General features: G+C 31.2%; 2 protein-coding genes across 2 annotated transcripts in view; one reads left to right on the top strand and one right to left on the bottom strand.

The window, feature by feature from the left end:
- LOC134708290 (molybdenum cofactor sulfurase-like) overlaps window positions 1-20,085 on the bottom strand; it is a 37,612-nt gene extending 17,527 nt beyond the window's left edge. The window contains exons 1-6 of the mRNA XM_063568710.1: window positions 19,906-20,085; window positions 15,964-16,120; window positions 14,950-15,542; window positions 10,387-10,510; window positions 2,328-2,404; window positions 311-510 (exon numbers count right to left, since the gene is read on the bottom strand). Coding sequence (XP_063424780.1) covers window positions 311-510; window positions 2,328-2,404; window positions 10,387-10,510; window positions 14,950-15,542; window positions 15,964-16,120; window positions 19,906-19,978 — 1,224 coding nt within the window. The 5' untranslated portion in view covers window positions 19,979-20,085. The remainder of the gene's footprint in view (window positions 1-310; window positions 511-2,327; window positions 2,405-10,386; window positions 10,511-14,949; window positions 15,543-15,963; window positions 16,121-19,905) is intronic.
- Window positions 20,086-20,305: 220 nt separating this feature from the next.
- Window positions 20,306-23,518, top strand: part of LOC134708291 (poly(rC)-binding protein 3-like) — a 110,836-nt gene continuing 107,623 nt past the window's right edge. The window contains exon 1 of the mRNA XM_063568717.1: window positions 20,306-20,434. The gene's annotated coding sequence lies outside the window, so the exon portion shown is untranslated. The remainder of the gene's footprint in view (window positions 20,435-23,518) is intronic.

A 23,518-nucleotide genomic window follows, 5' to 3' on the forward strand; every position in this document is an offset into this window, starting at 1 on the left:
TTTTATCCCAGTACATTTACATCGGGATCCCGCTTATTTAGCGGGAATCCCGAAATTTTATCCCAGTGGGATCCCAATTGAATTCCCACAATATCCCAGTGGGATCCCAGTATATTTCAACCGGGATTTACATCGGAATTCCCGGACTTTTGGCGGGATTCCCGAAATTTTATCCCGGTGGAATTAGGTGGGATCCCACTTGGAATCCACTCAAAATTCCAGCCGGGATTCCAGTGGAATTCCAGATTTATTTTCTTTTGAGAAATTACAAATAATTTTATTTGATATTTTATGCAACTTTCAATAATACCTCAGCAAATCCAATATAACTACCATTGGATCTTTTAAGATTAAAGTTCACAATTGGTCCTTGTGTTGATGGATCTGAAAAATCTCCATGACAATAAATGTCTGCTACTTGTTGGCTGTTTCCATGGTGAAGACTGTGAAGATAATGGTGGAAGTACTGTGCCACAATGAACGTGTGTCTAGATATGGACTTCATTCCACCTATAATATATTACAACAATTTAAGCATGTATATATTTGCTTTCATAAAATTGAAATAAATCCCAACTTGACTCATTTTGAGATCTTATCATTACTTTTCCTATAGATGCAAATAGCCTAATTGAAAAAGGAGATTTTCTCAGAGCTAATTATAGATTATCATTTGTCATCTCAACGAGGTTGATTTTCTCTCATGAGCTGGTACAACAAAAGTGAGAAAAGAAATCAAGCTGAGATGACCAATGATAATCAGTTTATCGCTATTTTACCTATAATGACCTTGTAAAGGCCAGGATTTTTTAATTTGTTGGTTTACGGGTCCGCCGACCAGATTTTGCTGATTTCCAGAATAAAAATAAAACTGACTTTTCAGGCTTTTTTAAAATTTAAGAATGATGACAAAATAGAATGACAAACTTATTATTTGAAAGGTGAAATATATTTTTATTTTGCATATCAGTTTTCTGTCTTGAAAGATTTTTTTCTTTTTTTCCCCGACCGACCGACCCGACTTTTTCATGGAGAAAATCTGTAAACCAACAAATTAAAAAACCGTGGCCATAACTTCATTGACAATGGCACGTGTGCACTGCCCTTAGTTTCTAGTGATCATTTCTCATATCACTCATCTGTGCTGAGAAAGGAAATTATCAGTCAGTTAGATCCTAGGAAATTTTGTAAAATAGCGATTAAAATTGATAACATCTTTTTCGAGAAGACTGTTGTTAATATCATATAAATTTTGTTTTAAAGATAACAGTGATTTTTTTGTAATTCTTTGTAAAAGATGTCAATGAATCCCTGTTTGTTATGTGACAATGAATCCATGTTTGTGATGTCACAATGAATTCATGTTTGTGATGTCACAAATAACGATTTTGTCAAGCCTTCGAAAAAGCGAGACTAAGCGATCCTACATTCCGTCGGCAGCGGCGTCCACAAATATTCACTCTGTGGTTAAAGTTTTTGAAATTTTAATATCTTTCTTAAACTATACTGGATTTCTACCAAACTTGGACAGAAGCTTGTTTATGATCATAAGATAGTATCCAGAAGTAAATTTTGTAAAAATAAAATTCCATTTTTTCCGTATTTTACTTATAAATGGACTTAGTTTTTTCTGCGGGGAAACAACACATTCACTCTGTGGTCAAATTAAAAAAAAAATTAATAACTTTTTTATACTACTTTTAATTTGTACCAAACTTAGACAAAAGCTTGTTTATGATCAAAAGCTAGTATTTAAAAGGAAATTTTGTTAATGTTTTGTACCTGTGTATCTGTATTTTACTTATAAATGGACATAGTTTTTCTTCCAGTTAACATTACATACAGTCTGCAGTTATAGTTTTTAAACATTTATTAGATTCATAAACTATCCTGGATTTTTACCAAACTTGGACAGAAGATTCTTACAATCAAAAGATAGCATCAAGAGGAAAATTTTTATTGATTTATTTCCTCATTTTTGTTGAGCCTGTGATTTTCAGCAAAAGTAGGCGAGACACTGGGTTCCGCGAAACCCTTACAAATTTTTTTCATTATGACTATTTTTCAGAAACTTATCCTTTGAAAATATCCTCATGGGTAACATGCAAAATATCAAAGAGGTAATGTTTCTCAGCTTTTCATGGAAGGTGATATTTTGTCTCCATATTTTCCACTGTTTAATTTTAAGTGCTAACAACTGTTTTCAAGCTTTGTAAAGATTTGGTCTTGAACTAATTTGATAGATATTATTCCACAAACATGTGTCAAGTACATTGACAACATGCATCACTTGTTTTTTTTTAAGGTAAACACTGTGTTACATTTACCTCCAAGGTTCTTGAGAGAATCCAAGCCATGTCTTAATGCTATTATATCTAAAAATGGTACTGTGCCATCTTCAAACCTGAAAATAATTAAAATGTTTCAATTACAATACAATTAATATGCTGATGTAATCTTCATAGATATATAATATATTAAAGGCGGCTGTAGTGTAAAATAGACAATTCAATTTTCCACATAAAGTCCTTTTACACCTAAAATAGTTCAACTTTTACTAGGACGTTTCATAAAAAAATCATATACATGTACTAGTATTGGAAGCTTCACATGCACTATATACACAAAGTTTGTACCCCCCCCCCCCCTCTTCCCATCCCCATCTCTTGATCTGGGAACCAGTAGGTATTATTTAAGAATATTAAGAATTTTTTCATAAGAGGTGTGGTTACCAAATCAACTTTATTTTCAAAATGCAAAATAAACAGCTAGTAAGCCTTTTTGGGTGTGTGCTTACAACACGCAGCAAAATAAGTTACAATAAAGCCTCTAAGCACTTAAGATGTATGACTCAAGCAATGATTTCCCTCCCAAAGCATATGAACATATTGCTAATAGATTAACAATTTCTTAGGCTAATGTTTTTTTGCAAACAAATCTAAAATGCATTAAATATAATTTAACTTTTACAAGAAAAATTTGATTGATTCTACCATAATATGATAAAATCATTTATATATCTATAAAACAAAATGAAACAATCAATGTATGTGATGTGTAATAAAGAGTTTTCTGAAAATCTTAATAAAAACAATAAAATCTGTTATCATCAATTTTCCATGACCAATAAAAGATTTTTTTAATCATTTTATCATTAAAAAACCAAATTTTTCATTGATGCACTTTTATTCTGTTTTGAAATTGTCATGACAACTTGAAAGTTAAAATGAAATCAAGCCTTTAATAGCATGTTTAGGTTGTGTTATTTATCAGCCGATTCAAATTAAATCCATCAAAGTCAACTAAAGAAAGCCAATTACATAGGGGAGCTAATTTCAGGATATACTTTTATATCCTAGCGTGGAAAAACAACATAATCTCAGAAATTACAATTAAAGAAAAACGCTGTTGTTTAAACTTCCTTATTTTCCTTTTGAAATTCAATTACCTTACGTCATTCGCTGTATAAAAGCAGCATTAACTATAAGAGGATCAAGTATTTTTACTTGATGTTTACGTAATTAGCAATTAATCTTTAATAATAGAGAAGCTATTAGGTTTGAATTTTCTGCATTCAAAAGATTTCCATGGTTTTGAATACTATTGATCTAAATTAAATTCTATCCATTAATTTTCAAAAATAAAAAAAGAACGTTTACGTCAGCTGAAATTGGCTTCTGTACTTCTCAATAGTATTTCTATTTTATAATATGCCAGCTCCTAACAGTTTAATAGTGATTACAGTCGTATGGTTTGATTTTTCAAATTTAAATGAGGAAACCAAAATAATAATTTTCAGCAGGTGTATTGAGGGCAATTTTTATCTAGGTAAAAGGACAGTATGATTCTCTATTTGAAATAACATCATAGTCAAGGGGGTCTCATTGGGGGGTTCCAATCTCGGATCCCGCTTACTGTTTTGTCAGATTCCCGTATCCCGCTTACACTATGTACGTAAGCAATTCTCATTCTCACAATAATTTGACTTTCACGTGTCACGCTTACCAAAATCGGCAATCCTGCGTCACTCTTAGACCCCTAAAGGTTTAGAAAGTAGTCATCTGTTTTACAACCCAATTGTTGACATCCAAATATTAATGCAAATCCCAAAATTATAGTTAACCACAAGCATCCAATTCTTACAGTTTATAACAAGAAACTGTTCAAACAACAAACAGCAACCATTAAAGCTCCAACGAATATTTTTAGATTGAAACATTTATAGTAATAGTTATTCCCCTTTTTGTCCCCGAGGTCTAAGAGCACAAATTCCTTCATAAATAAGCCAAATTTATTATTCTGACAGTTAGATTTTTTGAAACAATTTTATTCATTACTACTATGTACTGAGCATGGTCAAATAAGAAAATCAATTATTTACCCCTACAAAATGGCTGTCAAGGGAAACAACTCCAATGACTTCATATAGAAACCTATTTATAGTTGATGTTTAACTCTCTAATTGAAAAATGCCTCATTGTAAAGAAAGAAGTGTTATTTTAAGATATGTGCATAAACTATAAAAGATATAATTGTTTTGCTATCTTTCAATGAGTTTATCTGTGTTATGCTATAACAATAGAAAAAAATAAAATGGACAAAGAAATTGGATCTCATTAGAAAATTTTAACAATATAGAAGTGCCAAAAACAATTTTTTACAAAATTATGAGAACAGAAGAAATCTGCAATGAGAGAAAATAAGATACTTTACATGAATCAAAATGCTTAATATAATACAGTATATCACTGTTATGCAAAAATGAATTTTCCCCACCCTGACAGAAACTGGGTACATAATTGTAATGAGATTGCTTTCCTTTAGTAGATACTTAGTTAGCTATAACTAGATAAGCTCAGTCAGAATAAAAAAAACTTTCTTTGAACAAGGGTTCATTTTCCAGTGTTGACTGTGGGTCTCATTTGGGGTCTAAGAGTGACACAGGATTGCCGATTTTGGTAAGCATGACACGTGAAAGTCAAATTATTGTGTCGTGAAAATGGGAAATGAGGTCTGGCGGGACCTTGGAAATGACAAAAAAAATGAGAATTGCTTACGTACATAGTGTAAGCGGGATACGGGAATCTGACAAAACAGTAAGCGGGATCCGAGATTTTAACCCTCAATGAGACCCCCTTGACTATGATGTTATTTCAAATAGAGAATCATACTGTCCTTTTACCTAGATATAAATATAATTGTGCTCATTAACTTTCTGACAGAATGTGATCAAACATTGAGACCTTTACATTCTAATCTTAATTAAATAAAAGTTTTATCCATATATTTGATTCATAATGATACAAAATTGTTATTTTAAAAGTGCTTGTGAAACACATTTAGGCAATAACTGAATTGCAGTTATCCCCCTTTGTCCATGACCACAATTTATAGATGATCCTATTTTTAGACCAGAGATTTATACATCTTGGACAACTTATTAAATTTAGATTAAATAAATTTCTTGGGAGAATAATGGTTATATATATACACACATTATTTCTTACTTGGACATTTAAATATATAGCATTATAAATTGCTTGACAGGTACAAGAATAGGATATAAATAATGTTCACCTTTCTGCACTATGTTTTTAGTGCTGTCAAAGTAAGTTAAGGTGGTATGGGAGTCTAAAATAAAAATGATAGAATTTGTTCATACTTTGTCAAAATGTAGTATCTATTGATACATGTTCAAAAACATTATAAAAATGATAGGTCACCGTGCATTTGCTCAAGCTACGGGTTGTGACAAAATGACAAATTTTGTATGGACTATACAGGAAAAAACAACATTTTGTGAATAGAAACTAAACAAAATGATAGAATTGTAAAATAAATTAGGAAAAGATTGCGTTCAGACAATGCTTTGAGAATATCAAAAGAAAAGATAGGGTCACCGTACATTTTTTCCGGCTAAAAGACAAAATAGGAAAATTTCATGAAGAGTCCTTCAGAAAATGCACTGTATTAGAGTTACCTCCCCTTAAATTGCCAATTTGAAAATATTCAAAAAACAACCAAAAATAATCTACACTTGTAAAAATATTAATATGTATAAGTAATTTCCTAAAAATAGGTTCTTTTAAATGAAAATTCACATTAAAAATCTGCATTACTGCATCAAATTTTGCTAACTTGATCGAAAATATGGACCTTAGATTCTCTGTTTTTTACAATCCAAGATGGCGAAAGACACCCATACCACATAATGCCTGGAAAGTTACAAAAGGGTTTTATGCAATCTTTACCTAAAGAAAGACAGGATAACTTAAAATATGAAATGGCCCAAGTCAGGAGCCTCTGGCTTTGTTAGTCTTGAATTATTTTAACTTTTAGTTTCTTGTGTACAATTTGGAGTTTAGTATGGCGTTCATTTTCACTGAACTAGTATATATTTTTTCAGTGGTCAGCTGATGGACGCCTCGTTGCATTGAAAACCTGTTGGTGACTTTCTGCTGTTGTCTGCTCTATGGTCAGGTTGTTGTCCCATTCCCCGTTTCCATTCTCAATTTTAATGATTCAATTTAAAATGCATTACAATTACCAAATCAAATGTACAGATTAATCTGGCAAACCACATCTTAGGCCTATCTGAATCTTAACTAGGAAAGTATGGGAACTATAAATCATCATCCCTTAAGGTCCTGCCCAAGATTTAAGTCCTTCTGAAGCACAGTTCTAGGAGTACAGAAAATATTGCATGTGAAATCCTAAATCACATGAACTCTTAACACTGTACTCCAATTTTTTTGTTCCCCAAATTAAAAGCATTTTCAATTATCTATAACATGTCTGCTTCATCTACTTGGGCTTTCAGAAGCTCAATAATTGTATAAAGGATCAATGATTAATTCATTACAAAGTAAATAGATATATAGATACCTACTAGGCAAGTCATTCTTAGAGAAGCAGAAAAAATTTAATCAGCAAATATTAGTCAGCTGAAAATAGTTTAATTAGATTTTCATGAGAAAATAGTGACAAAAATCAATACTTCACAAGTTAACTGAATTTACCATGCCTCTGCTATACATTGATATATATAAGAAGCTATCCTCAGGACTTGTAGAGACTAGAAAAATAGTCAATTTTATTATAACGAGTACCTTGTCTGCACAAGAAACTTAAAAAGGAGTGCTTAAGTGTCTGAACATACTGATAATTCAGAAATCACTGCATGCATTTACTACTGCAAATTTTGGAATAATGGAAAAAGGGGAAATCTTATTAATATGCTATTGGAAAAATATCACTACAGAATATTACTACTGATATAAAAATGCAAGTTTTCATCATTGCAAACCTTATACTGTTGCATTTTTTTGCAATAATAAAAACATCCAAATAATTTCTGAATTCGCAGATTTTAAAAAACCTTAACAAAACAAATTGTTTCAACCCTAAACTTTCCAAAAACTGATTTACTGCGAAATAGTGTTTTCTGATACTAAAGTCCTAGCTATGCAATTGCCTTTGTCAAAACTTAGTCCAAGCTAATTTAGTTTAACTAAAATTCGTGTACCTAATATCAATGTCCTTAAGTTTAACAACACTACAAATAGATATAGGAAGATGTGGTGTGAGTGCCAAGCTTATTTAGTAGTCCTTTTCACAAAACATATTACAAACTTAAACTTATATTTCTTGTACGATTTTTTAGTTGAATAAATAAAGCTTCCTCAACAACCCAAAGTATGATAACTGTCGCTTTTAAATCTAAATGCTGACCAATCATTTGTAGTTGAAACTTGTTTGTGTTTTTTCTCACCTGAACTGAATCAGAAATAATCATTATTCCAGACAATTAGCCGTTTCAGAATCTAATGCATCCTGGGTTATATTTTCAAAAGCGTACACCAAAGCTTTTTGATTGGTTTAAAATGTTATAAACAATGGAAATTCAACCAATAACCTAACGCAATTTTCACTTTGGGGTACCAACAATGAAATTACCCATGATGCTTTAGATTCTGAAACAGCCAATTTGGTCTGTTTGATTATTAGTCTTGTAATTTCTTAGAAGAATATAAAAATGTGATTTCCCAAATGGTACAACAGAAATCTATAATGCATTATGGCTATCATTGGTACCAAATGAGGTAATCTTGGTAGCCACACAGGCACACACACTATCACCCTACCTCCATATACTGGGAAGATCTGGACTTTAACAGGTTAAATGAAAATCAAGAATTCCCTTTTTTTAAATGAAATTATAAAATCATACGATGGACTTTCAATATTATTCCTGATCACATCTTTTAGGGTCCGATTGGTCTAGGAATTTTAGAAAGGATGTGAAAGTGATTTCCCATAGCGTTAAATAGGGTCAAATGTCACCAAATATACCACTGAATCAGTTCAAAATGAATAATCTTTGATAAAGTGATCTCAACCATCAATACTATGAAGAAAAAGACTTTCATATATAGTTTCATAGCACTAAGTGAGAAATTTATTTCATTCATAATTTTTTTTAATTTTTTCTCTAAGTTGTATACAAACAAAATAATTAATCTTTGTTAAAGAAATTTTTTTTTGCATTTCTATAACCAAAACATTTTGCACAAGTTAAATTCTTTTATACATGTATCTATTTTTAATAGTTTCAAAGAAGAAGTGATAAAAAGTAAAGGTTAAAGTTCAAATATGAACACATATATATGAGTAATATATATAGGTAAAGTTAAAATATTACACATACAATTAACCCATATTAAAAAAAGCACATGCAAACTTAATTGTTATCATCATGTCCCAAGTAAAGTAACAACCCTCTGGAAAATCCAATTCTACAGCTTTTAGTCATCTGTCATTTCTAACTAACAAAATGAATGGGAATCTAACATTAATTTGTTTACAGGCCTGGGATTCTATGTATTCAATATCACGCCAACTGATTGGGAAACGACAGGAGACTAAAAAACATTCTATCAATTCTGTCTTGCTGGTTTTGATCTAGATCGGTTCCTCTATTATAGTTTCGTTATGGTTACATTTCTTTCAATTTACAACGTGCTTCTAACAATGAAATTTCTAAAAATATAATATGATATTCCCAATGTGATTGACATCCAGTTATCGATGATAACAGATGAATTATCTCCCCTTACAAAGCTTCGGAAGGTGATCTGTTTTAGAATGTAAGAGCCATCACTCATTAATGTCTTCAAATTAAACCATAGATGCAGTTTTCATCAAAGACATATTCTATCCCATGGAGAAGAAATGAAATAGTAACAAGAGGAAACAGCATCATATTCTCTGCGACAAACAACTTCAATTATCTGGTTCAACAGTTTTGTTTGTGCATTTTGAAAAATCAATAATTAATTGTTAACTTATTTTTCCGTGGAAATTGCCAATTAAGCTGTAAAAAAGATTATCTAAAGCAGACAAACACCTGAGATTGTTGAGTTTGATGGAACAGAGGAGTTAATAGCAATTTTTCCAACCTGATAAATGAATGAGATATTTTTATGAAAGACAATGACCTGCGAATTTGGATGATGTAATTTTCAAATGAAATGTAACTGAATAATGACATTTTTAGACACAACGAAGGGTATAATTTTTAAGAAGAAGAATGCAGTATTCTGTAATGTCAAATTATGGTGTTTTTTTTGTGATTTTATTTTATTGTGTATTTCTTTCTAACCATATGATTTGATCTTCAATTGATCCATGTTTTTTTTTTAGAGTGGAATATACAAATCCTTGATTTATCATTTAATATAAGTCAAATAGAATGAAACTAAAATATTATTTACTACTACTAATTACACAACTATGAACTAAAAGTTTAAGTTCAAAATCAGATATGATGGCCGATAACAATTCATTTTCATGATTTTTTTTTGTAATTCAAAGTGTTATGAATAAGTCCAAAGTTGATCACCAGAACTAATTAAAACCCACATCTTGTATATCACCATAGATTGTTACATACACTGTTTTTCTAAGAAAGCAGCTAACTATTTTACAGGGATAGCTTTACGTACAAACCATTTTGTCAATTTCATGTTCTTTTATACATTTGTAGTAAAGATACCAATGTTTGTGAAAGGGGGTGAAAAAATCACAAACTTTTTGAGTTCACTTTCTTAGATTTTTCAGGTGAAGTTCATGTGGATTAAAGATCTAGTTTCAGTTTGTCTTTTTTTTTTAAATTTTCATGAGAAACAATCAAGTCATCTTGTGATGAGCTAAATCCCAAACTTTTCATATTAGACAAACTGGTAAAATTATGATAAAATATTCATTAGGAAAGATTATTCAGTGGGGGGAAATATCATTGAGGAGTACCACCTTGTATAAACTGTTCTTGTGCATATGGAAACTTGTAGTAAGGAATAACTTCAAAGGTCATTCACATAAACTAACCTGTCAGATAAACTGGAACGATTGATATGGATACATTCAGTAGGGGAGCTAACTCCAACAGTACCACCACCAAAATATGTTTTCTTCAGAACGTCTGCTGACTCATTTTTCACCAGTAAAGCTCCTGAATAATCAAAACATATTTGTGATATCAAATTTACTTATTATAAATAAAAGAAAATTATTGAACAGCTTTCATATATCCCCTGTAACATATATTTTATCTGTCAAACAAAGAATTTGTTTTTATTTCTCTATAAACTATTCTATAAAAATTTGACAAGAGATGTTATTTAAAATATTTTTTAGTCTTAGATGCATGATTTTTTATTAGTTGGCTTTGAACTAGCTGTCACATAACTGAGAGTACTCTAAAATCTGTTCCTAGTGTCTTTTTGTTGCAGGGATGTACAAGTACCTGGCCACATCCACTTGCATTTTTGTCCATCTAATAAGTTAAGCCTTTTTCAACTGATTTTTATAGTTCTTTCTTATGTTGTACTGTTATACCACTGTCCCAGGTTAGGGGAGGGTTGGATCCTGCTAACATGTTTAACCCGCCACATTAATTATGTATGTGCCTGTCCCAAGTCAGGAGTCTGTTATTCAGCGGTTGTCGTTTGTTTATGTGTTACATATTTGTTTTTCATTCATATTTTTATATAAATAAGGCTGTTAGTATTCTCGTTTGAATTGTTTTACATTGTCATATCTGGGCCTTACATAGCTGAAAAAGCAGTATGGGCTTTGCTCATTGTTGAAGGCCAGACAGTGACCTTTAGTTGTTAATGTCTGTGTCATTTTGGTCTCTTGTGGACGGTTGTCTTATTGGCAATCATACCACATCTTCTTTTTTATATAAGAGCTATTATTTTAATGCAGTTTTCATAAAGTTTACATTTCCAAAAAGCATAACTTCATAAAATAATTGATGTGGATTTATTTTGAACAAAATGAGTTCATAAAAACTCTGAGTGAATCCTGCCACATTATGTATAAGCCAGCTGTCCCAAGTCAGATGACTGTATTATATTTGTTGTTGTTGGTTACTGTTTGCCATTTTTTACCTCTTCTTTTTGTTAAATCATAAATAAGGCCATTGTTTTTCTCATTTGATTGTTTAATACTTTATCATGTTTTGGCCTTTTATAGCTAACTATTCACTACAGTATGGGTTTGGCTCATATTTGTTGGCCTATAGTAACCTAAAGTTGCTAACAGAAATGTCATTTGGTCTTAGGTGGACAGGCATAATTGCCAATCATACACATCACCTTTTTCAAGAAAGAGCTATTACGCTGCAACTTTTCATAATTTTTACATTTTAAAAGTCTTCACTCCAATAGTTGATCTGCCCCCAAATTCATACTGGTCCAAATATTGCTTAAATAATGATTTGATATAAATTTCATGACATTCCATGAGAGAATGTAACTTGAGAGCACTTCCTATGCAATTTTCCATATAATTAACATATACAAGGGGCACAACTCCTCTCATTACAGTTGATTGGACTAATTTCTTAACTAATCAGACATTATTGTAATAAAACTATGATATGAACATCATTAAAAGCAGACAAGAAATGTTGGGCCATTACAAGGCAGGACACAAACTCCCCGGCAGTTCCAGTTCCGATCCGCATACGGGCCCGAATACTACTCTACACTACATTGATGGAGTAAAGGAAAATAGTTCCGGAACGGAAACGATCACTGTCCGGAGTTTGGGCAGGACATAGGGTTGGATAGGCACAAAGATTGTTGCACCAATGGATGCCACAAATTTAAAGGTTTTCTGCTCTATGTTGGGGAAAAATGATGCACAGATGGATAAGCTAATTATCAGAATAAATTAGGACAAAAAATTTGTGACCAAACATTTTTATAAGTGGTGTTGATTTTACTTTAGTTGTTGAAAGAAACAATGCATAAGTCCTTTCAGTGGTACCCAAGATAACTAGTTCGACACTATTAATATTTTGTGACAGTATCATAGTCCAAATATAGCTAACATAAGCAAAAAAATTATACTAATGTATTGACTTTGAATGTTTTTCGATGAACAATTAGTTGTTGCTGGTTTTTGCAATTTGCCATGATGTCTCAAATTTTGACACTTCAGTCTGCCTATGATTGCTCACATCCTCTTCATTTGAACTTTGGTAGATAGTTGTTTCAGTGGTAATCGTACCACATCTTCATATTTTTATATACAATTTCCATATATCCATAAGCCTTTTTATGCAAAAAATTTCAAAGCTGTGAAAACCTCGAAAAATTCAATTTGATGTCACAGCATGAATTGGCATCAATAAACATTATCTAATTTATTTATATATTTCGGAGTTTAGTGTGATGTCCATCATAGTCCACTAGTACACATTTTTGTTTAGGGGCAAGCTGAAGCACGCCTTCCAGTTCAGGATTTTCTTGCTGTAGTGAAGACCCATTGGTGGCCTTCGACTGATTTCTGCTGATTAGTCAGGTTGTCGTCTTTTTGACATATTCCCCATTTCCATTATCTATTCATATATAGATATCCCTTTACCTGTTGATCGAACACATCAGCATCAGAAATTTTGTATCAGTAGAAATATTAATTACATAAATCAAATGTTCCATTTAAGATAGGATATCAATGATACATGATCACTGAAGGAAATCAATGGTAGAACGTCTAACCTATGTGTATATCATATATTGCACTTTTACAGAATATATAAAGTACTGGGAGATACATCCATTACTTCTAGTATTTTTTTCTCTAATTTACCAGTCTGCATCAACTATTTACAAGAGTTTAGTTTATCTACATTGTATATTACAGCTTGTAATATATACGATACAATTTAGCTGTACCATAATGTAAACTACGATAAATAGACAGAATGTAATTTACATAGAAAATAATACTGGGGAAAACGTGTATCACATGTTGTATCAAACTAAGGACCAAAGACCTGCACACTTATATGGATTGAGTTTTTCCTGAATCCCCTAAAAAGTACCAAAGTCAAATCCCTACTTAAAAAACAAACGTAATATAAAAAAAAAACATTGAAAAATTAAAAACAATAATGAATTTGCTGTGAAACTGGAACATACAGTTTACCTAATGACTGTAAAAAGACAGAATGCAACAAGAATTTAAACAAATAAAAGTTGGTATTTTAACTACGCTTCAAATGACACTGGTAGGAAAGTAAATATTAATGCTCCTACAGGTCTCATAGTAAATTAAAACTATACAAATGTATTCTGGTAATTAAATAATCAATTAACTATTTCGATAAAAAAAAAAAGAGGAACCCCTGAAATGATACTTGGGAGTTTACAACAAACTAGCATTATCATCTAGTAACTTTTTTTCACCATGGGAGATAACTCTAGAATTAATTGTGGCATTAGTGGAAATCATACTTTTCCGTCATTCATAATCACTTTATTGTAGTTTTGGTGATTGAACTTAAGTACTCAGAAGTGAAATAAACCAAAGTAATATAATACACTTTTTGTCTCTTTATCTGTAGTACCTAATACATGTACCTTTAAAAAGCACTTTGTTTGACCCAAGCCAAACTCACATTTTAGTTTGTTTTGCCTAATATAAATGAAAAAAACATAATAAAATAAAAATATGTAAGTTTTTTGGACGGCTGTTAGATGTTAGCAGCAGATTCTTTCAATCAAACACTTTTTGTTTGTATATTATAACAAACAAATATTACATAATATCATCTACCTTAACGACCAGTCAATCATACCTAAACATACCTAGGAGTGTTCTAACATTTTATACCTTGTGCCAATTAATACATCCCAGCAACAAATTAACATGATAGAAAGAACAAATAAGACAAACTCAAATATGAAAAGTTTTACCAGTCAAAATGTCAAACATGACATGATTTGATCTTTAAAATTAAAATTATTTTAATGTAAAAAGGGAAGCACCAAGGGCAGATTAATTTTCACTCTCCATTCATAGAATAATTTGCAACTGACAAGGAAGCAGATAAGAAAAGGTATCTCAAGGGAGATGGATAAGAAAGGGGGACAGAGTCGATTCAAAACTAGTTAAGCCATTCCATCTTCCAAAAGTCTAAATTAAAAAGTAACTTGCCTGACTGCAGTATTATAATGTTAACAATGGAAGTAAGATAAGAATTCATCATATGACAGGTATTACTGTGAATTCATTATAATTATTCATTGGACACCAATTTCGTATTTGTGGATACAGGTGAACCACAAATTTCAATGAACAACAAAATACAAACAACAATTCATTTCCACAGCACATTGATATTTAAAATCATTGTTCTTATCCACCTCAATTGAAATCTGATGGATAGCTGTTTCATTGGCAATCATTCCCTATCTCATTTTTTTTATAAACAATACATATATATTTACTTCAAACTTTAGCAGTATAAATAATCCAGTAGTTTGAATACCTACTTAGTTTAACAGTACTTCTTGACCAGGCTAAAACTCAATACAATATACTCTTTTTATAATGAGTTATGTCCTTTGTTTTTCATCCTAGAAGCAAACTTACCAATTCCAGTTGGAAATCCAAATATTTTGTAGAATGAAAGTGAGACAAAATCAGGTTTGTTCAGGCTAAGGTCAAGGTGACTTGTACTGACATAAGATGCTGCATCCAGAACAACAAACCATTTCCCTGGAAACGACCTCTGAAATGGCAATTGACCTTTATGTATTTTGTCAATCCATTTCATTGGATATTTACGGCCACAAAAATTAGACTGGGCTGGATATATGAACAGTGAGTTTCCTTCTTTCCTTTCCCCTTGTTTAACATGATGTATCTTAAAATTTTCATCTGTAGTTTCTTCAACACATAAAATGGCCTCTGCATTTACAATTTCTCTCATCCCCTGTACAGAAGTGTGGTTATCTAATAAATATGCAAAGCATCCTGCTTTGACCTTGAACTCATGATTTCCTGGATCATCAACTTTCTCTTTGTCACATATTTCTATTTCCCTTACTTGCTTTTTGTTCCCATGGCAACTGTTTTCTGTGTAAAAGTCAAAGGACTCTGCGATAAGCTTGAGTGCACCAGTGCAACCTGATGTAAATATAACTGTATACTCGTCACTTGTAGTATTAAACAGCTCCAAAACCCTAAAAATTAAATGAATTAATGTTTAAGAATAAGAATAATATCAACAAAAATTGTTTTATGAACAATTTATTGTTTACTTTTCTACATTAAAAGTGGTAAACAAAAATGTTATATTGATGAAATGTTTTTGTAGAAACTGAATAGGTTACCCCGTAAAAAATTGTAGATTATCCATTGATAAGTGAAAAGTGGCAAAGTTTACAAAGAACCAAGTGTTGCAACAGTACAAGACCATTTTATTAAGGCAAGTGATAGGAAAATCTCAAACTGTCGGTTGTTAACAGAGTATGTACTTAAAACAACTGAGGGGTTCAAGTCTGCTTTGAATGTCAACAAAGTACTAGCTAACATACCTAACTTTTTACTAACTGAAAGCTAAATAACAATACAGTTTCTAACAAATAATGTACCATAATGTACCTGTATCTAATTTGATCAATGGCATCAGTTGTTAACCGACTACTTTGACTACGACTGTGTGGATTACCATACAGGTTGCTAAGCAATTCTTTATGATGAGCCTCTATCTGAGATTTACTGTACAATGTTGTTCCAGCATGGTCAACATACACAGAATCTGAAACAGCAAGGAAATTTAATAATGTGGATTCATATACATGTAATTTCATGAATTCAAAGAAAAGCATTCTCATGGATATGTATTGGTTTAGCCAAAGTCTCCATACAGGCCTTATAGAAAAAAATTATGCTTTGTTGGCCTTTCAAATTCATGGTTAACCTTTACTTGTAATGACCATAAAAATCACTAATATCTGTATCCCAGGAACAATAAAGAATTCACAGGATTTAAAATGAATGAATATATAGAAAATATAGTGCTTCACACATACGTACTGGCTTGAATTCTAATAATAGTTGTCCTTTTACTCACAATAAGTTAGAAATCCTATGATTTAAGTTTGGAAGGAGTAGCTGAACCATGAAAATAAGGTTAATGACAATAGATATATGCCAGATGGAGAAAGCAAACCTGATGCATCTGTAGTATTAAGCCAGATTTTCTATATTCTGACTTATAAAGCTTTGTACCAATATTTTAGGCTGTTGCCTATTTTTGTAAAACTTCTCGTTATACTTCCTTTTAAAAGCAACTTAAGCAGGCCCATGTCTCACATTTTGTGCCATTCGTTGAAAAAATATAATGACCCACTAAAATTCATTGCAAAATATATTCACTCACAACAATTTTTCATCCATGAATTTTTTAAAACTTAAAATCAGAATTCTCATATGATTGCTCATCATTCATTATGTCATGTACATGATGTATGTCATCTGGATTGGAGTTGCAGACTGCAGACTGATTAAAATTGAATGCTCCTGATATATAAGCCAAAATCCTATCCCTTGTTAGACTTTCTCTTGGAAAAATATATATATATTACACAATCATTACTCCATTTTTGCTTTATAAATTAATAGAAAGAAGGCAGGCTTTATAAAAAGATCATTAATTTGATAGAAAAGAAAGGATATATGGGGTATCCATCCATTACACAAAATCAATACATGCACAATAAAATATAAAAAGATACAAAGGTACAGCGCTTTTAGTGCTGTTCTTCATCTCAAAGTCAGTGAGGCCTTTAACAGGGAGAAAAAAATCTCACCTCACTGCAGGTTTTAGATGGCACTAAGAACTAGTTTGAGAGGCATGAAGATAATCCACAACTTAGAATTGAAGAACAAAGCCATGGAGTTATAATAATACAAATCTGGCAATGAAATCATTTACTGTCATAATTTAGCTCTGATTTAATCTCACTGAATCATGCAAAAACAATATTAACATTTAACAACAAAATTGAGAATGGAAATGGGGAATATTTCACAATGACAACTGTGAGACTGACCAAAGAGCAGATAACAGATGAAAGCCACCAATGGGTCATCAACGCAACTAGAAAATTCCCCATCAGCTGGCCCCTAAATAAAAATGTGTACTATTTCAGTGATAATGTGGCAGGATTAAACATGTTTAGTGAAATCTCAAACCTCCCCCTATACCTCAAGCCAATGTAAAATAAAGAAACACTCGTCAATACACACAGTAAAACTCAGTTTAAAAGAAGTCTGAATCTGATGTCAGAACAAACGAACCTAAGCAAAATGACAATACATAAATTAACAAAGGACTAATAGCAGTTTCTGACATGCCAGCTCAAGACCTTGATTAAACTGATTGTAAGATTACTGTAAATTCAGAAATTATTGCATGCATTTATTATTGCGATTTTGTCATTTTTGACTTTAAATGCGATTTTAATTTTTTGCAATATTGACTAAAATCCAGTTTAATACATTAACATATTTTAAAATGCGAGTTTAAACTATTGCGTTTACAACTCTGTCACATTATTCGCAATAAATAAAACCTCGCAATAATTTCTGAATTTACAGATGTCTTCATCAGGATGGTTTACTTTTCAAACAAGATACACATATCACAAAGGAGTATTAATGTATAAGTGTGTAATTTTATAGTCTTGCACCTGATTATCTTTGTCAATTATTTAACAATAACCAAAATGCTATTGCAAAATATTCTTTGCGTTCATTGGACAATAATTGTCTTTTCATACCATGTCCGAGAACAAATTTTATGAAAAAACATTTCAATATTCCAGTACAGTTCTTCGGAACAGTATTCCTGTTAAAATCAAAAAGATAGAAACCTGATAGAACAGTTCAAAAAAAGATTTTATAAGTTCTTGTGTCTAAACTGAAAATGTAACTATCAGATGAAATTTATCTATTTTATATTTTATTATTTATATATAAAAGTTCATATATATTTGTCTTGTATATCTGACATTATCAAAATATGTTCATGAACCAATTCTGTATGCCTTTTTGCCTTTTGTTTTGCAAAAAAGGATTTATGTAAATGTTTATGTTATATTATTGTATACAGGGGCGGATCCAGCCATTTAAAAAAAGGGGGTGTTGCAACCCAGGATAAAAGGGGGGGATCCAGCTATATGTCCCCATTCAAATGCATGGATTGGCCAAAAAAAGGGGTCCCCCCCCCCCGGATCCGCCAATGGTATATTTAAAAATTTTATAAAGAGGGCATCAGGGGAGATTAGTATTGTACTAATGGATTTTACCCTCTTAATAAAATCTTAAAATAAAGTATTTATTATTAATATCATATGAAAATCAAGCACAATCCCTCCAGTTAGGCATTTTCGGATTTTGGTATTATACCAACATAAAATATAAGGGAAGAATATAACCTGTATTATGCCAACAACTGGATTTAGAATATATATAGGTGTTTATTTTCAATGCAAAAACCCAAATGAGTGAATCAATATTAATACCAAAATATGGCATACTTATACAGGAGCCTGTAATTCAATGGTTGTTGTTGTTTGTTTATATGTTACATATTTGTTTTTCGTTCATTTTTTTTTATATAATCAAATAGTTAGTTTTCTCATTTGAATTGTTTTACATTGTCTTATCAGAGCCTTTTATAGCTGACTATGCAGTATGGGCTGTGCTTTTTGACATGAAGGTCATACGGTGACATATAGTTGTTAATGTCTGTGTCATTTGGTCTCTTGTAAACAGTTGTCACATTGGCAATCATACCATATATTCTTTTTTTATACTTAATGACCTGACCTGACAATAATTGGAGCACAGTTAGTCCCCATGGGATTTCGGAAAACAATCAAAATGTAAACTAGTAAAATTTCAAGGTACCACAAACTCTGGGCCAGCCAGTCAATTAGTACAAATCAGAAAGAATGCAATATACAAGTAGTTCCTACACACAGGTGTAAATACAAAAATATGTTGATTGTAAATATACATTTAAGTTCAGTATGTTTGCTTATTTATCTTTTAAGGTATCAAATGTAAGGTAAAGGATTGGTGATCATTGTCAAACACCTTTTTGACTATTATTTTTAGAAAAAGTATTAATGAATAAAATAGTTTATTGTAATTATTTTGCTTATTTAATTTGGGCACTGTGATTGGCAAATAAAATATTTGTTTTTCATGTTAAAATTGGCTGATTAAATATTACTTAGCCAACAATCAATCACTGAATCAACTTGGTTGTGCATGCAATAACAGGATATTATATTGTAAAGTCCCAGTCTAGCCCCTCAAACCTAGATTATTTATTTATCTAATATAATGTTAAAATTGATTTCTTTAATATTCCATTGATTTCATGACCTTGATAAGATAGATAAGCGATGGTCTAATAGTTATCTTTCAATTGCCTTAAAATTTGACGAAAATAAACAGCAGGCGATAAAATTCAACCTTGCACAGTTCAGGTGTTATAATCTAGTTCGCAGGTAATCATTCCTATGTTACCTTTCAGTTGAGGAAACTCGACAACCCTATCAAAGTTGAGGGAACTGTTGAGTAAACCATCTTTGGCCATCATATTCAATTAAAAAGTTTTAAAACTAAACCATTATTGAGTTATTTGACATAACAAAGTTCTTCAAGTTTGCAATCGTGGAGGCTGCCATTTGTTTTGGTCATGTGACAAGCACCTGTCAGGAGTGACCTCAAACATGGGGTTCAATGTATTCATCCGCGTTTTAATAATTAAGTCTTAAAACATCGCCAAATAAATGAAATACACTATTAAAAATTATTATAATTAGTCTTATGATAATAAATGTCTGATTATGGTGCATTAAAGTTTACAAGTCTTGTTAATAATTAGCTCTCTTATAAACTAGCGGAATAATCGATTTGAGTAATTCGGTCTTCTACACATGATTATTATATTCCCGCACTGCTCACCTAATTGCATCTTTTCCCTGGCTGTGTATTCTTGTGTGTTATATTTACTGTCAACCAACCTGCCTATCCCTTGCTAGTTTATCCAAAGGTATGTTACATCACATTTCCTTTTTAGCTTTTTACCTTTCACTTTGTTAACATGTTTTCTTTTATTTTTCCATTCATTTTTTTTTCATCATGCGCGCACGTTGCCATGAACGCACGTGCATTAGTGGTGTATTAGAATAGCTAAATATATTCACGTTGCTTTTCATAAAACTGTTTACCTTGCATGTGTGTACTGTAAAACACCTTTTTTAATTCTTATTAAAATCACGGTAAATGGAAAAAAAATCAATTCTTCTTTCCTACGATATTTTCCCGTAGAAAAATAAATATCTGTACATTTGTATATATATCGAACATACGCATTCCTTCCTATACTCCCGTTATTTAATTTTTTGTTACCCTGTCTTAATCCTGAAACCTTTCCTACCGATCGCGACCATCTTGAGGATTACAACGAAGATTTCAGCATGCAACGGAAAATCCTTCCTCACCTTATACTAACTAACCAAGAGCTTTTTCCTAGCCTAAGAGCAGTGCACTCACAGGATTTCTACAAAAGTGAATACACAAACAGAAAGGAATACACAAAACTGGTGGACAAAAATGTGTATTGGTGACATTTGTGACAATGTGACATTAATTTGGAATTTATCTTATTTGTTAAAAATCGATTTTAAATTTGGAATAAATTTGCAATAAAAGGTGGAGTATTTTTGTTATTTGTATGTCATTTAACTTGTGAAAAGTGTTTACAACACAAATGTCTGGATTTAATCCTATCCACAGGTTGTCTCAGCTGGTGATTTGTTGTGAATAATAAGTCTGTGGAAAAGTTTTACTTTCTCAGTGGTGAGTGAAAATGTATCCTGTGACAAAATGTTGAAATAAAAACCCTAATCTGATTTTTGACCAGAGCAAAATTTTTAAGATGTATATGTTATAATTAAAATAGAATAAATGTTAAAATGTTTCAATTAGAGGGAAATCTTTTCAGTTACTTTGTTGAGCTGTAATTGAGATAGTCTATATTTTATTAACTTGTTAAAAGCAAATATTATCTCCCTAAGATTATAATTGCAAAGTACATGTCAATGTCAATGAGACAGTCTCCAAACAATATTTACAATAGACAAACAAATTTGTTGGGAATTAACCACATGTACATGTATGTTCATTAAAATTTTATCTGTGTGAAGTATATTCAGAGTAAGATAACCATAAAATACTTTAAGGCCTCAATTTTAAAAAAATATTCAGAGCCCAGAAAAATAACTATATATTGATATTGTTGAATTTTTTTCCCCCAAAAAAAGGGGGTTGGATTAATCCTGCCAGTATTTATAGTAAAATTAAAATCTCCCCTGAACCAGCCTCTAAATCCATTTGATTTTAAAATTGATAAGAATCGAGAATTCACTTTTACAGAAGAGAAATATGTCTCTAAAAATGTGATTGCATGCTATTTATTTTGAAACAGTTACAAGAAAACACAAAATTCTATATTGAAACAATTTAGCATTTATTTTACAATACTGAAACATGTTTTTTTTTCTGCCCAATGTCAGAGGCAGATTTAGGGGGGGGGTTTGGTTGCTTATGTAGGGAATCACTGAAGCATGACTGGAGCAGGCCCCCCCTCTTAGGCAGTCAGTGGGCCCCACTTTTGAAAATTTCTGGATCTGCCACTGAATGTATCAAAGTTCTACTTCAATTTCTTTTTTTAAAGGCTCTAAAACACTAGATACAGTAAGCATAGATTAAGCGCTACATGTAATATTTCAAAAGTGAAAATTGTTTTAATGACAATACATATATATTTGGTGAGAAAAAGACAACACTGATGACTTTCCTGTGTTTCTTCAGAACATCTGGTGTAAAATCAGTAATTACTTGCCAACCATAGTACTAAGTCTTTATCATGGTGTAAGCACAGAGGAAAACATTGATGTATTAGTATGGTAAAAACTGCTGACTTTGAAGAAAGGTTTTACTTATATCAAATAAAAACATGTTATCTGTACAACCTGAACAGTTTACCAAAACCATTAACAAAAACACATAACAATGCAGATAATAATAAAATATGTGATTGTTTTTTTTGCAGTTCTTACATACAAGATAAAAAGATGGATAATAACTGTGTAATACACAATACGTACATATGTATAAAAGTTAAGTTAACACCTTAGTTAGACCATTTATTATACAGTTATAATTACCTACTGAGCATTATATGTCATCAGTAATGATTACTGTGTCAAATTTGATTATCAAGAACAAAGAAATGATCAGTCATAAAATTTGGGCCAATTCTTGTTGTTTTTATGAGGTTATTTATTGTTCAGTTCTTGTGGTTTCTGTTTTTTACTTTGTACAACTTCTGGCTATTGTCAAGTTAGATTTACAATGGCTGTATCTGCTTGAAAATGTATCATTTAGATTTTAGAGTATACACAAAAAGTAATCCTCTCTACAGAGAAAAAAGATATAGATACAAAGCTTCAGAAGATGTTTAGATTATTTGGGTAAATACATGTACATCTTAAAAAAAATGGAGTTTTCTCTCTGTGAGCTTATTTAGATAAATAGATCTTGTTTCAAACATGATAAATATGATTTTGATAAAAAAATAAAATAAAAAATAATATGTTTGATAGTTATGACAATGTAATATTTTGTAAATAAATATTATGACTAAGTTGATCTTAAAGTTTATATTGTCATAACTTTAACACTATGTGTATGTAAAATACATACTTGTGACAAAGTCTTCACAATGTGGACTCTTGAAACACCAAAACTGAAAAGACAGATAAAGTCAACACATTGTCATCAACAATAAGCATTTATAATGTCTATATACAACATGTCAAAACTCTAAATAAATCACCCCTAGTCTAAAAAAAAAAAAGTGTTGTGTTACTCAGTAAATACTGGTGCTTTGGGATACATGTTTTGTAGAAAGAAAAGCAAGGTGTTTTAATGTTCTGATATAGTACTTTTTATAGCTTTTAATATTTCCATCATAATTGAGGAAATAGCAGATGTTGACATATTTATATAATAGAAATAAAAAATACAGAAGAAAATATGTTGCATGAAAAAACACACTTGAAATAACCTT

This window comes from Mytilus trossulus, chromosome 2 (assembly GCF_036588685.1).
Source record: "Mytilus trossulus isolate FHL-02 chromosome 2, PNRI_Mtr1.1.1.hap1, whole genome shotgun sequence".
NCBI classification, from domain to species: domain Eukaryota; kingdom Metazoa; phylum Mollusca; class Bivalvia; order Mytilida; family Mytilidae; genus Mytilus; species Mytilus trossulus.